At 36.8% G+C, this 12,936-nt stretch overlaps 3 protein-coding genes across 4 annotated transcripts; 2 read left to right on the top strand and 1 right to left on the bottom strand.

Annotated features, from left to right (window-relative positions):
* The first annotated feature begins 161 nt into the window (after positions 1–161).
* Positions 162–2,622, top strand: c6h16orf91 (chromosome 6 C16orf91 homolog). The gene is made up of 2 exons (XM_007256823.4): positions 162–345; positions 2,022–2,622. Exons 1-2 carry the CDS (start codon positions 263–265, stop codon positions 2,398–2,400), a joined length of 462 nt encoding a protein of 153 aa, XP_007256885.3. The 5' UTR covers positions 162–262; the 3' UTR covers positions 2,401–2,622.
* Positions 2,623–3,965: 1,343 nt separating this feature from the next.
* On the bottom strand, positions 3,966–7,856 carry h3f3d (H3 histone, family 3D). 2 transcript variants are annotated; one of them, XM_007256824.4, is made up of 4 exons: positions 7,715–7,856; positions 5,938–6,087; positions 5,692–5,845; positions 3,966–4,474 (listed from the first exon to the last, which is right to left on the bottom strand). In XM_007256824.4, the coding sequence occupies exons 2-4, from the start codon at positions 6,063–6,065 to the stop codon at positions 4,346–4,348; spliced, it is 411 nt and encodes a 136-aa protein (XP_007256886.1). In that variant the 5' UTR covers positions 6,066–6,087; positions 7,715–7,856; the 3' UTR covers positions 3,966–4,345. The 2 variants fall into 2 exon arrangements, with proteins under 2 accessions (XP_007256886.1, XP_049336314.1); XM_049480357.1 differs by lacking the exon at positions 7,715–7,856 and having other exon boundaries at positions 5,938–6,106.
* A 912-nt stretch (positions 7,857–8,768) lies between these two features.
* c6h8orf33 (chromosome 6 C8orf33 homolog) lies at positions 8,769–12,079 on the top strand. The gene is made up of 6 exons (XM_007256821.4): positions 8,769–8,975; positions 9,674–9,775; positions 9,893–10,317; positions 10,405–10,495; positions 10,606–10,752; positions 11,629–12,079. The coding sequence occupies exons 2-6, from the start codon at positions 9,751–9,753 to the stop codon at positions 11,841–11,843; spliced, it is 903 nt and encodes a 300-aa protein (XP_007256883.1). The 5' UTR covers positions 8,769–8,975; positions 9,674–9,750; the 3' UTR covers positions 11,844–12,079.
* Positions 12,080–12,936: the final 857 nt, after the last annotated feature.

Here is a 12,936-nt window from a genome sequence, read left to right as displayed (position 1 = left end):
TCCAGCTAGTTAATTAGTTAAGCGAAATAATTAAAACAATAATCTTGTTGTTTTAAAGGCAGTCTCTGTGTTATGAAAATACCAACTTATTTTGAAACAATATGTTCGATCAGAGAGCAGTAGCTAAATTTCTTAATGCGGAACTAAAGGCCTGTGTTCAGCCGGACGCTTGTGGGCGGGGGACACACGGCGTGTTAGACAGGTTACATGACCAGGGACGGTTTCAATGTGAGACAGAGAGAGACAGAGAGAGCTGAACAGCATGGCTTCAGCGGTCTGGAGGACTTTTACTAAGATTACAGGCTTTTCTACGCGTCCTGGCAGCTCCGCACTGCAGTGTATCAGGTGAGGATTACAGCAGTCCCGAATCCTGTAGTTTAATCTATAAGTTTGGGTACTTCTCTGTTTCAGGGCTAAAAAGTGATTCTGGTTCTCTCAGTAACTGAAGGTCTTTCAGCTGATTAGTCTAATATTTACTTTCCTGATTATGTTAAATCACAAATATACATCTCTCTTATAGACTGTGCTTCATTATTTAGCCTTATACCTAGTTAAAACCTGAAAAATATAGAAATAACTCTCTTTTATGGACATTGATCACCCACACACAACTCATGTTATGTGACTAGACGTTTTAGGGTTTTTTTTTCTCCAAAGGGTCATAGTAAGAAACGTTAGCTAAAGCAGGCATTCTTAAAAAAAAAAAAAAAAAAAAAAGTTTGAATGTAAATATTGTAAAAGTCTAGCATGAATGCTGAATTTTCATAGACCTGTCTTAACCCTTCTTTTATCTTTGGGGTAAATTTGACCACATCCAATGTTTAACCCAGAAGAGCCCAAGGGGATGTACATGTATATGTCACATACCATTTTAAAAGCTGTGTAAAGTTCCCTACCGAACATATGTTCTTCATTTGAACTTATGCAGTTCCTAAATGACACATACTAAACATCCTGAGAGCATCACAGGACTGTGTGTGAATCTGTGATAATTCATCTGACCTTATTTTCAGAATGTAGGTGTGCTGGAGATAAAATGTAAATAAGCTGTTCACTAAATTTATTTGGCATTAATATTTAGGAATGTGTCTGGTATCTTCTGTGTTAATGTAAAATATTGACATTTTTTGTGATTTATTTAACACAACCATACTAGTAATACCAGAACCACTGACTCAACATACAAACATCAAATGCACAATAAACTTTACTAAATTCACACCCATCTTTAATCTTCTGAAGGTTTAAACTGCTGGAGTTGAACTTTAGTCAATTTAAGAAGAACATGAGGTTAAAGGCTTGACTTAACCCATAAGAGCCCAGAACCATGTAATATTAATGCCAATATATAATATAATATATATAATATAATATTGATGCCAAGTTTAAAATTAAATCAGATAAATTCAGCGAGCAGCTCATTCATGTTTTTGTCTTATTGTAGGAACATGACTGTAAATATTTTAAGGTTAAAAGCATGATTTAACAAATGGCACCAAAAAAGTTAAGGTCAGAATTAAGTGTTATGGATTGTAAAAGGTTTAATCAAAGTATTTGAATTGTTAAAATGGTTGGAACAGATCAGAAAAAGCAAAAAAAATACACTTTTAAAAGGAGCTTGAGGTGTTTCAATAATCCAGCACTCCTACATTCTGTAAATAAGGTGAGATGAATAAACACACTGCCTTGTGATACTCTCAGGGTTGTGTGTAGTATGTGTCACTAAGATGTTTGAGTTAAAGTGAAGGACAGAGTACTGTAATGATCTTCATGCATCTTATAAAGGGTCTGTATACGGGGATTTAGTCAACTTGAGAACAGGAGGTTAAATGCAGTTAAAAACCACTACTATAACAGCGTGTTTTGACTTGACTTAACTGAAATACGGGTTAGATTCATGAAGCACAACAAACCAAAACTAAAGGTGAATTACAAGTGTGGAAAAGAAAAGATCTTTTGCATGTATAGTTCTATTCTCCCCCTTTTAATGACCCAAAATGTAATCCCTTTTTTTCTCATAGGCCATGCACAGTGCGAGCACTGTCAGTCACTTCACACTGCTCTGCAAAATCCAAAGGATCTTCAGGTAGCAATGAGAACAATGAGGTTAATTCCGAGCCTATCAAGTTCTCCACAAGTAAAGGCAGTCACCGGACTTGGAGGGTGGAAAGATCAATGGGCAGCACACACCAGCGGCCTTGGTGGAAGGTCCTGCCATTCAGTATAATGTGTGTCAGCTTCGTGCTCTGGTGCTTTTTACGCAAAGAGTCGGACGTTGACAAAACACTGGAGAAGCAACTGTACGAACATTTACCTGGGTTACTGACAACTATGGGTATAGAGGAGGAGGATGACGAAGAGGAAAAGACACAAACAGAGGCAAAAAAGAAAGAACCCTGACAGTGGACTAAAATGAACAGTCTTAACCTCTGATATAAATGTAATTACTGTACTGCTTGGATAATGAGACTGTATGGATGGCTCTGTTGCAGCAGGCTGAGGACTGAAATACAGCTCTACATGTTGTAATGCTGGTTTTGTCTGCCGGGGAGGGGGGGTACATATCTGTTACGATGTAAAATAATGGTTGTGTAGTCTGCATTAAATGTGGTCTTAAATCTTTTGCTATACTTCTTTTGAGGGCACTGAAAGTGAATGTGTGTCAATGGTTGACGGAACTAGTTTTTACTGTTATTGTTTTTGGCCTGCATATTAGGGAAAAATGTTTGGTCTGCACACTGTTCAGCATCACCTCAATGTGTCCTTTTGCAAACCATAGGGCCTGCAGGTGCCACACTCTCGTTGCTTGATATGCTATTGCCGCATGATTTTTGAATATTGCAAACTGCAACAGTTAATGGCATTTTTCCACTAGCAGGAAGCCACATATTGCAATTTAATGCAAAAATGACATGACTAACCATGTAGGCTGTGAAGGAAAAATCTGTTCCCTTTCTGTTAAGTTTTTCCATTATATGATTATTAATGTTTGTGTGTTAATCAAATTAGTGACTTAGCAGTGATTATACAGTGCATGTAAATATTAAATCAAACTTTTCTACTGCAACAGTAACTGAGGTGTGAGTTTGGATTGGCCAAACATTTTTAGTTATTGGCCATACATAATTTGTTGGTATTTTGCAACATTGGATACATCAAGTTGTGTGGGGAGGCCTATGATCATTGCAGCAATGTGTTTGATGCATGACAGTTTGTTGTAGTTCGACCCAGCTCAATAATGCTTCTGTAGAGGAGCAGGAGCAGCGTAGGTTCAACATGAAGTGCTCATAGCTTCCAGACTAAAGAAAGTCTTTGCTGGCATTGCTTGTAAAGGTCCATGACATGATCAAAACTGATTTTGTTGTCCAAACTTAGGCCAAGGTACTTAAAATAGTCCACCACCTCTACACTTTCATATCCAATTATGACTTGGCTTGGACCAGAGCAATGGGAGTTTGCTGAGCCAATGATCATCTCCTTAGTTGGCAGCCCAACAGCATTTTTATTCAGAATATAGCTTTCCACATTGCATATAGAGCACCTGCATTTTTAAATTCCAACTGGCTTCTTTAAATAAGTTGTAGCACAGCACAAATATTTTGAAAATAATCAGACAGCTTTACAATTTCACATTTCATAAATTCATTTTTTTTTTATTTAAACATACAAGTAAATCCCAACCGGTTCATATAGAAACACTAGCCATTCTGATTTTTTTTTATGCACCTCTAGTGGCAAATTTAGGTTGCATTGAATCTGTTGGCTCTTTTAGCTTAAGCCCTGTTAGCACAACGAGCACACAAATTTAATTAGTAACTGACCCCTTTTTCCACTGATTTCATAACATTTTGGGCCAATGTTGTGCATGGTTATTAAAATCAGCTGAACTTAATGTTAAGTATATGTACTTTATGTTTGCAGCAGTTCTCTTCACTCTCCACATTAACCACACAGAATCCAGCACATGAGGTAGTGGAAAGTTTATTTACAACCAAATGGCCACAATGGAGGAGAAAAATAGAATGATAGAAATAAAATGGACATGTCCTAATATCACCATGTAGCATGCAGACTATAGCGCACAGGCAGAGGTATACCAAAGTCTAAAATACAAACTTTAAAACCCTGAGAGGAGCTCCCGGAATGTTCAGACACCACCCCCTACTGTCACGCTGAAGAACCACAAGATTCCCCTCCCCTGCCACAACTACCAAAAAAAAATTACAAAAAAAAAAGTAAGCTTAAAACTACAACAAGCATTTGTAGTTGAATAAGAACCCCCCCTAAACACCTGCTCCCCCCCACCCCCCCCTTCAAAAAAGGTGGATTAAATAGAATGAGCCATCTAAGCACGCTCGCCGCGGATCCGCCGAGCCAGCTGGATGTCCTTGGGCATGATGGTGACACGTTTTGCGTGGATGGCGCACAGGTTAGTGTCCTCAAAGAGACCCACCAGGTATGCCTCACTAGCTTCCTGCAGAAATGCACAAACAAAACATTAGTTCAAGAGTGTATGTACATCACTAGCACCCACCAGAACAAAGACCCCGACAGTATCCAGTTTCTGTACGTTGTGATTACTGAACGTAGGAAATCCAATAAGGCCAACTTAAGAATTACAAGCTTGTCAATTCTTTACAACTAAGCATAAACATTAGTAATCTTTAATGCTAGTTGAGCATCAATTAGTTGAAACATCAACATTAAACATTAACAATTAAATTAAAAAAAAAAAGTAATTAATCTAGTTTGACCCTTAATGTCTAACTAAAGATTTTAATATCAAAACAAGGCCACTTTCACAATAAAATGTTAAAGCACTGATATGGTAACAGATTTGGAAGCTTGTGATTGCAGAAGAGAAAACATTTAAAATAAACAGATTTGCACAAATGAAAAACCCACTAAATGGTGAATTCAGTACTACCTAGTTCAAGTCAGTTAAATCACTAAGTCAACAAAGAACTTGGAAATCGCAAAACGCAAAGGAATATTAAACAATGCATTTGTGACATAATGCAGACAAGAATTATAAAAAAAAAAAAAAACAACAACAGCAACATCTTTAAACTAAATTAATACAAAAAAAATTCTGTAGACACAGTAAACACTCCCTGTAACCAGTTTGCCACCTACTGGTCATATCTACCAGTGACAGACTTCAGAGCCATAAAAATTAAGACCAGTCCTGTTCATAACATTGAAGCACCAGCACACTTACTGATCATGCAAATTATCAAACACTACAAAACTGATTAGAACATTGCAGTCACACTTAATCCTAAAAGTGCATGGGATGCATATAATGTTCTGGGACAAGCTACCATCAACTAAAGAGCACAAACAAACATGTCAAGCAAACATTCGGTTAACTGAACCAGGTCTATTAATCTGAAACATTTGTAAAAATAAAAATAAATAAATAAAAAAACACCTCAACCCGAAAAGATTAAAAAAAAAAAACTAACTTCTGATAACATTACACTCTAAAGGAAAATCTAAATTATACTCCTCTCATTTAGAACGAAAGTGTAATGCAACATCTCATTTGAACCCTTTGCCCTTCATATGAAGTTTAAGCCTGTGAGCATGACTACATGAGCATAGATTTCATAGTGTTCTGTTCAGAAAAGACCAGGACACTGCCTTACTGAACTTCACCATACATCACAACCTTTGTAATCTACTGACCTGCAGAGCTCCAATAGCAGCACTCTGGAAGCGGAGATCCGTCTTGAAGTCCTGAGCAATCTCCCTCACCAGGCGCTGGAAGGGTAACTTGCGGATCAGAAGCTCAGTGGACTTCTGGTACCGACGAATCTCACGAAGAGCCACAGTACCAGGACTAAAAGACAAAAATTTAACAAGTTTAGCAACAAACATTAAACGTACAGCCATGAGTAAAAAAAAAAAGAAAAAAAGAAAAACGGTTCTCACCGGTATCTGTGGGGCTTCTTCACTCCGCCAGTGGAGGGCGCGCTTTTGCGGGCAGCTTTAGTGGCCAGCTGCTTCCTGGGGGCTTTGCCTCCAGTGGATTTACGCGCGGTCTGCTTGGTACGAGCCATCGCACTCGAGTAGTCCTCTTACCTACACAAAATAAAATGGTCTGAGCAAGTAAAGCAATGATAATGTGACTCAATGTGTAACATAACCCATATCCTGTATTAAAGAGCCCAAACTACTGCTGTTTTGCTATTAAGCGCGGGACACATTTCCAACACTGGCTCCCTCCCCCTAAACAGCACAAAAGACTAGTTAGGTTAGCTAGCACTAGCTGTACAAGTTCCTTTGGGCCTGTCCGTCTACAATTTTATTTCTACAGTAATATTCATGCCATTTACAACAAATTCTGACTAAAACTTATTGAAATAAATCACTTAATTAAAATTATCTAAAAAGTTGATTATCCTTGTAGCCTTCAGAACAATGATCTATACATTTTTTTTGGGGGGGGGGGGGGGGGGGAACACACGCAAAAAGTAGACATGACAAGTTGAAAAAAGGAGAACATTTAATTAAACAAATAGAATTGTCCTATACTTATAAGTACTGTCTTTCAGAACATACTATATTAATTATCTTTTTTTGCCCTTCGGGTAAACACGAAGACATGCAGACACATCTGACTATATAAATACATTTGTTGTGTTTTTGTAACTTACATCTGTGAAACTCGTATCAACATGTTCCGTTTTAAAGTCTGATTTTCACACGTACACTTATTATATCCGATAATTACACAAGCTATTCCCAGTCTGTCCACTAGGAGGCGCGTTTGGTATAAAAGCATTCACAGCGAATCACCATAAAGCTGCGGCTGAAACCGCCATTAAAAACAGAACGTCTAGCTCACATTCACACGCCATCTAACGCAAAAATTACCTTTGCTGTGCCTCTTTATTACATTGAATCTGAGAACTATTGAGTAGTGTTGCCAAATGCCACTAATACAGCCAAATTAACGCTACCTAGCAAGCGTAAGTTAATGAAGAGTGGTCTTCACTAGCTAACTAGTTAGCTTTGGCTCTCCAGCTCTGCGCTAACGTTACACTGAAGGGGAGGGGGGGTGTATTTTTGAGCGCGTTAGCTTAAAGCTAGCCAAGCTTAAAAATAAATAAACTAACCGTCACAAAACCAACAAAACGAACACACATCAGTAATGATTTTTTTTTAAACACGACTAACTTGTTCGGACTATAAACAAAACGATACTAAAACTCAATATATAAATAATTTTTAGCTCGCCCTCCATTACACGACGTTCAGCTCACACGTTTCTCCTTCACTTGTAAGCCAACATGGCGTCCCCTCACAACAATTACTGCCTCCTCTTTGTTTAGCCCAAAAACGGAGAAAAACACACCGGTGAACACGCTCTCTATCAATGAGCGAACTTCTTAGAAATAGAGACAAACGACCCTCTAAAGCAGACTAACATACCCACAAAACACGTCGAATTACAATTAATCCATTAATACTGAAACGGATTTTAAACGGCGGCTTGTTGCTAAGAGGTTACCGCGCCACAGCGGAGCGGAGCGGAGCAGCCCTCAGCCAACCGCCGCTTCTCGCCTCTCCGCGGAGGAAGACAGGATACAAGTTAAAGTAAAGCCTCATTCTGAACCCAAAACAAGCCAAACAAACAGCCTAAGAGGCACACAGGCCTCCGACTCCTAAGTCTCCACAAACACATTAAAAATAGCCATTAACTTACCTGTTTCGTTTCGATTACTCCGAACACCCAAAACAACGACCGTCGACCGTGGGTAGCCTTCCTCCCTGCCCCCTATTTATGCGATCGGTGACGCCATCTGCAGAAGTCCCCTCCCACCGTGTCCTCCCATTGGACAGATCGACGCTTTGATCTGGGGAATGGCGCATAACAGCTAACGGTTACGTCGCGTCGTTTTATCATTATCGCACCAAATAAGAGAGAGAAAATATAAAGAAAAAGAGGGAAAGAAATCAACTGCTTCTTCTTTTGATCCTCATTACTTTAGAAGCAAAAGCAAACAGTATCCCGTCTTACTTACACATCCCAACATGCATGTTTAATCATGAATAATTATTAAAAAAAGGCAAATTCAAAGTATTTAAACATTTCTAGCAGTGATCACTGGAGCTTCTTATTTATGGGGGGCATGAGTATTCAAATCTGCATTATGTATATTTAAATTAAATGCACCAGACTTTTAATAAATTTCAGATGTTTAATGGCTTTATTTATACATTAGAATTGTAATCATGCTCTTTTGGGGTTTGCGTTTTTTACTTGTGAGGTGTTAAGGTAAAAGGGGTATTATTTTATTCAAATCCATAAAATATTTTTTTCATGAGTTTTTTAAATATATATATATATATTATACACACACACAAACAATAAAGCTTTTATGTTCCATACTTATTCCCAAAAAAAATAATAGATTAACACTTCAGTGTCTTACATTTTCAACATTTATGCTTAAAAATGTTTCTAAAAGTGTTTTTTGTCTTTTGACAGGTTGTTTGATTTTTTACCATATTAATTTACTAGCTGTTATAAGTTATTCGGTTTCGTGTGGCCTTTTTATCACTTTAATCAGGATACTGAAATACTATCAGTAAGGAAGAAATCGCCAGTTTTAAGTTTTGCGTGCATTTGCTTTATATAAATTTAAATAAGTATAAAACTACGAGCAAGATACTATTTATTGTTTTCAATTGTTTTGCACGTGTTGTGCTTTCTAACTGTACGTAAAATAAAAGAGGGAACCACTGCGTGAGGGAGTCTATTCTTCGACGGACTCTCTAGTAGGTGTACACCAGCACCAGCGTGAGGACAGTTGTTTACATTAGGCTGTTTTTATTTCAGTCTAGTTAAGCTGTAAACCTGTTATATTTAAACATTTTCACATTGTATTGAATATAGAAGACATTTAGAATTATTTAAGAAACGTATTAATAAGGATTTATCCCCACTGAAAGCCGGATGTGAGGTGAGTTTATGCTGAAGACCAATTTACTCCTTACTGCTGGATGAACTGGGCCAGCTAAAGATATAATTTGTTGATATTCAGTAAGTTTTTAATGTTTTGAACACGATAGTAAACACACCTGTTTTGTAGGTAAAACTGAATTGGGAAAAGTCTGTCATTGATAAATTATGGAAAGATCTATGGAAAGCTTGAGTGAGTCTCTCCTGATCTGTCCATTTTTATACAGAACACAGATGTGGCCATAGCTTTTCTGAGGTGAACTAGGTGCTTATTTATTACACACAAGCAATCCAAATTCCATATGGCATATACAGTATTATAAAATATTTAAATATTATATATGCAGCACGAAGGCATGATAAGATAACTAGATAATAATATAAAACAATATTTACACTTAAAATCATAAATTATGTACAGGCTGTTAGTCTGTAATGCATTAACAATTAATAGGAGTGTAATGGTTTACAAAGCCTAAACTTGATGTGATAATGTTGTCTTGATTATATACATTATTTTAAATAAATTAATCAAATAAACACGTGCATTATCTTAACATGCATGTATCTACTTTTAGAGTTATAATTATATGACAAATGAAACAAAAGCTGAACCACAACAAGAAGCTCATCAAGCTGGGTGCAAAATATAGGTAGCTGGGTAAGTTACTGAATTTGGTGGATTTTTATTTTTTGTAGGCTTGGCATCCTCTCCATGATATTAATGGGATAATAAATACTTTTGAGGTAATTTCTGCCCAAAGTGACCTCCGACTATGGAAGAGGGTTTAACTGGAAAAGGTAAAGTAATGGGTTCTTTGCAACTGACCACTATTCTTAGCTTCCTGCTCTTTGTGTATTTTGACGTTCCCACATTTTCCCACATTTACATTTCCTTGTGTCTGTGTTTTGTAAAAGGGCCACAGGGAGAAAACTGCTCAACCCTGGCAGATTTTCATTGGAAGCGAAGCGATAACTCCTTCACCTTTAACTTTCTCTCACAAGCCCCACCCTGCCTGGGATACAGTCTGGTAGAACCCAAGCAGGCAGATTGTTCGAAAGCAGGCAGCTCATTTGCTTTCAACTTTCAGATCCCTGTACAAACCGCACAGAGTGGTGAGCCAGAAGACGAAGCCATGCAGACCGAAACAACAGAGACTGGAGAAACCGCCACTGAGCTCAGTGCAGTTGCTTCAAAAAGCAAAGTCAAGAATAAGAAAAAGAAGCAGCAGCAGCAACAGAAGAAGAAAGGAGGAGGAGGGGAGGAGGTGGTGGTGGACAAGCAGCAGAAAAAGATTAATAAAGTAACTGAAGAAGCTCCAAAACAGGAGAATGTAGAAATGGTTAGTGAACACACATGTATTGAGCTTACTGTTAGACTAAAAAAACGAAGTATTTAATTTCACATATTGTGTTTGTGTGTGTGTTAGTCTCCAGATGAGCAGCTAAATAGAGAACTGGACTGGTGCATCGAACAGCTAGAGCTGGGTCTACGAACTCAAAAATCGTCTGCCAAGCAGAGTGAGTAACAAATACTTTTAAACACACTATGGTTATTTACTTGCATTAATTCACAATAATCCATACAAACAAGATAAACAAGCTGAAATCTGTGTGTGTTTGTGTAATAGAAGAGGAAGCCAGTCGTGCTCTAAAGACCCTGCGCAGCTCCAAAGCTCCTCTGGTGAAAAAGAGGCAGGTAATGAGAGCTGTGTCTGGAGATTACAGGAAAAAGATGGAAGAGGAGAAAAATAAACAGTTCAAACTCATTCAGTCAGGTGAGATATAGTTTCACTATTTGTACAGTGGGAGGAATTTAGACATGCCATTCTGCTGTTTCTTCTTTCCTGGTACTGGCAATCTAAAGAATTAACTAATAGAAATAGTTTAAACACTAAATATTTAAACACTGCTGGTCTGTTTTTCATTTAATTTTTTAACATTTTTTAATGTTTTTCACTATTTTTGCATTTGGACTTCCCACAGTAAAGGAGAGTAATTTACATTTACACAATTTTGAACTGCTGATACAAAACACTAAGTTGCATTGTGCAATTGCAGTGTTCTGGACCCAGTGTTAATGAGAGAGTTGTCATTCTTCCTATTACAACATAATGTTGCTTTAAGATCAATATGTAAAAATGGGACTGCCCCACAAGATAAAACACAGCTGTAATAAACCGTAATATTTTTAGTCTGGTTACAGAATTAGAATGTAGTTATTCTGTTTTTTTTTTCTCCAATATCCAAGAAGGAAGTATCTAATATTAGCCCAATAATGCTCTTCATTCATAATAATCTAATCTTTAATGAATAGAGTTTTAATTCATTTAAGTTTTAATTGGTCTAATTTAAAAATTATTACAAGTAGTAATAATTTAGTAATAATTACAAGTAGATGTTCAGTATGTTTGCATCCTGTACATATGCACATCTTCCCTTTCTGTAGCATAATTGCTGTTTGCATAATTAAACATATCACAGAAAATAAAACTATGGTAAGGTGTGCAGAGGTAATTTTACATTAGATATATTTATCTATTTAAAGTTTGAGTGACTTGTTTACACCAACAAAATGTGCATGTGACCAGGATTCTCAAACTCATCCCTTTCTATGTGAAAAGGCAACTAACTGGTCATCCCTGTTTCAATAGCTATGACCACAGCAAGGGTTAGCGCTGTGTCAGAACCTTCCCGCAGACCAGTGTTCCACCGCCGTGCTGAGACAAAGAGAGACACAACGCCCAGCACAGACAAACCCCAGGACACACATGGACGTTCACATGCTGTCGAGCAGACTGATGGACACACGGAGCAGTTTGTTTTCAGACCCTCTCAAGAGGAATTTTGCTTCAACTTTGACGTGTGATTGACTTCAGATAAGCAGCAGTGGAGCTACACTATTGGGGGAGGATATACTGTGCAGTTCTGGGGTATTATCACTGTATACCTGAATTTTATTGCAAACTGAACCAAATACAAGTTGATCATGGATAAGGCTTTTTGACCTTGGTGAATAAAAATTCTAAAAAAAGGTTGATTTTGTAATTCTCAATTACAAAATAATATACAGTACAAGTGCAAAGCTTGGACACACCCTTTCTCATTTTACGTTTTTTTTTCTTTACTTTTATTCTTTTCTACATTGTAGATTAATATTTAAGACATCAAAACTAAGAATAAATGCATATGCAATTATGAAGTAAACAAAAAGTGTTTAAAAAAAGCCAAAATACATTTTATATAATAGAATAAATATTATATAATACAATTATGTCACTTGAATAAATATGTATGCTTCTTTCTCAGTATAAGTCAGTAATGGTTCTTCAAACCAGTTTATATTGGGAATATACAAAACTAGATTACCATCTAGGGCATGAATTATAATTTTTTTTTTAGTTGGAACCCTATAATTTTTGGAAGCTTAAGGGTCCCTGTGGATATAGCAAACGTAAACTTCAGCGAATAAAAAACACTATTTTAGTAAATTAACATTAGGAATGTAAGAATATTGTAAGAAAACAAAAAGGCAAATCTACTTTTTCACATATTCTTGCACATACACATTTTTTATGACCCACTTGTATTGGACATACAGCACTGGGAAAAAAAATAATAGACCACCTCAGTTTTTGAATCAGTTTTTTTTATTTTGCTATGTTTGAGTAAAATGAACATTGTTGTTTTATTCTATGAATTACCGACAACATTTCTCTCAAATTTCAAATAAAAATATTTTGATTTAGAGCATTTTTTTTGCAGAAAATGAGAAATGGCTGAAATTACAAAAAAGCAGAGCTTTCAAAAAATAAGTTCATATTCATAAAGCTTTAAGAGTTCAGAAACCAGTTTATTTGGTTAAATAACCCTGGTTTTAATCAGTTTTCATGCATTTTGTCATGTTCTCCACCAGTCCTATACACTGCTTTTGGATAACTTAATGCCACTCCTGGTGCAAA

Source organism: Astyanax mexicanus, chromosome 6, assembly GCF_023375975.1.
Source record: "Astyanax mexicanus isolate ESR-SI-001 chromosome 6, AstMex3_surface, whole genome shotgun sequence".
In the NCBI taxonomy this organism is placed as follows: Eukaryota; Metazoa; Chordata; class Actinopteri; order Characiformes; family Acestrorhamphidae; genus Astyanax; species Astyanax mexicanus.
This window is presented reverse-complemented; position numbering and strand designations above follow the sequence as displayed.

Coding starts and splice junctions, on each gene's coding strand:
- h3f3d (XM_007256824.4), bottom strand. CDS start 6,065: ATGGCTCGTACCAAGCAGACCGCGCGTAAATCCACTGGAGGCAAAGCC. Junction 5,846..5,937: donor AAGAAGCCCCACAGATACCG/GTGAGAACCGTT, acceptor TTTGTCTTTTAG/TCCTGGTACTGTGGCTCTTC. Junction 4,475..5,691: donor CTGCTATTGGAGCTCTGCAG/GTCAGTAGATTA, acceptor GCATTTCTGCAG/GAAGCTAGTGAGGCATACCT.
- c6h16orf91 (XM_007256823.4), top strand. CDS start 263: ATGGCTTCAGCGGTCTGGAGGACTTTTACTAAGATTACAGGCTTTTCT. Junction 346..2,021: donor TCCGCACTGCAGTGTATCAG/GTGAGGATTACA, acceptor TTTTTCTCATAG/GCCATGCACAGTGCGAGCAC.
- c6h8orf33 (XM_007256821.4), top strand. CDS start 9,751: ATGGAAGAGGGTTTAACTGGAAAAG. Junction 9,776..9,892: donor AGAGGGTTTAACTGGAAAAG/GTAAAGTAATGG, acceptor GTTTTGTAAAAG/GGCCACAGGGAGAAAACTGC. Junction 10,496..10,605: donor AAAATCGTCTGCCAAGCAGA/GTGAGTAACAAA, acceptor TTTGTGTAATAG/AAGAGGAAGCCAGTCGTGCT.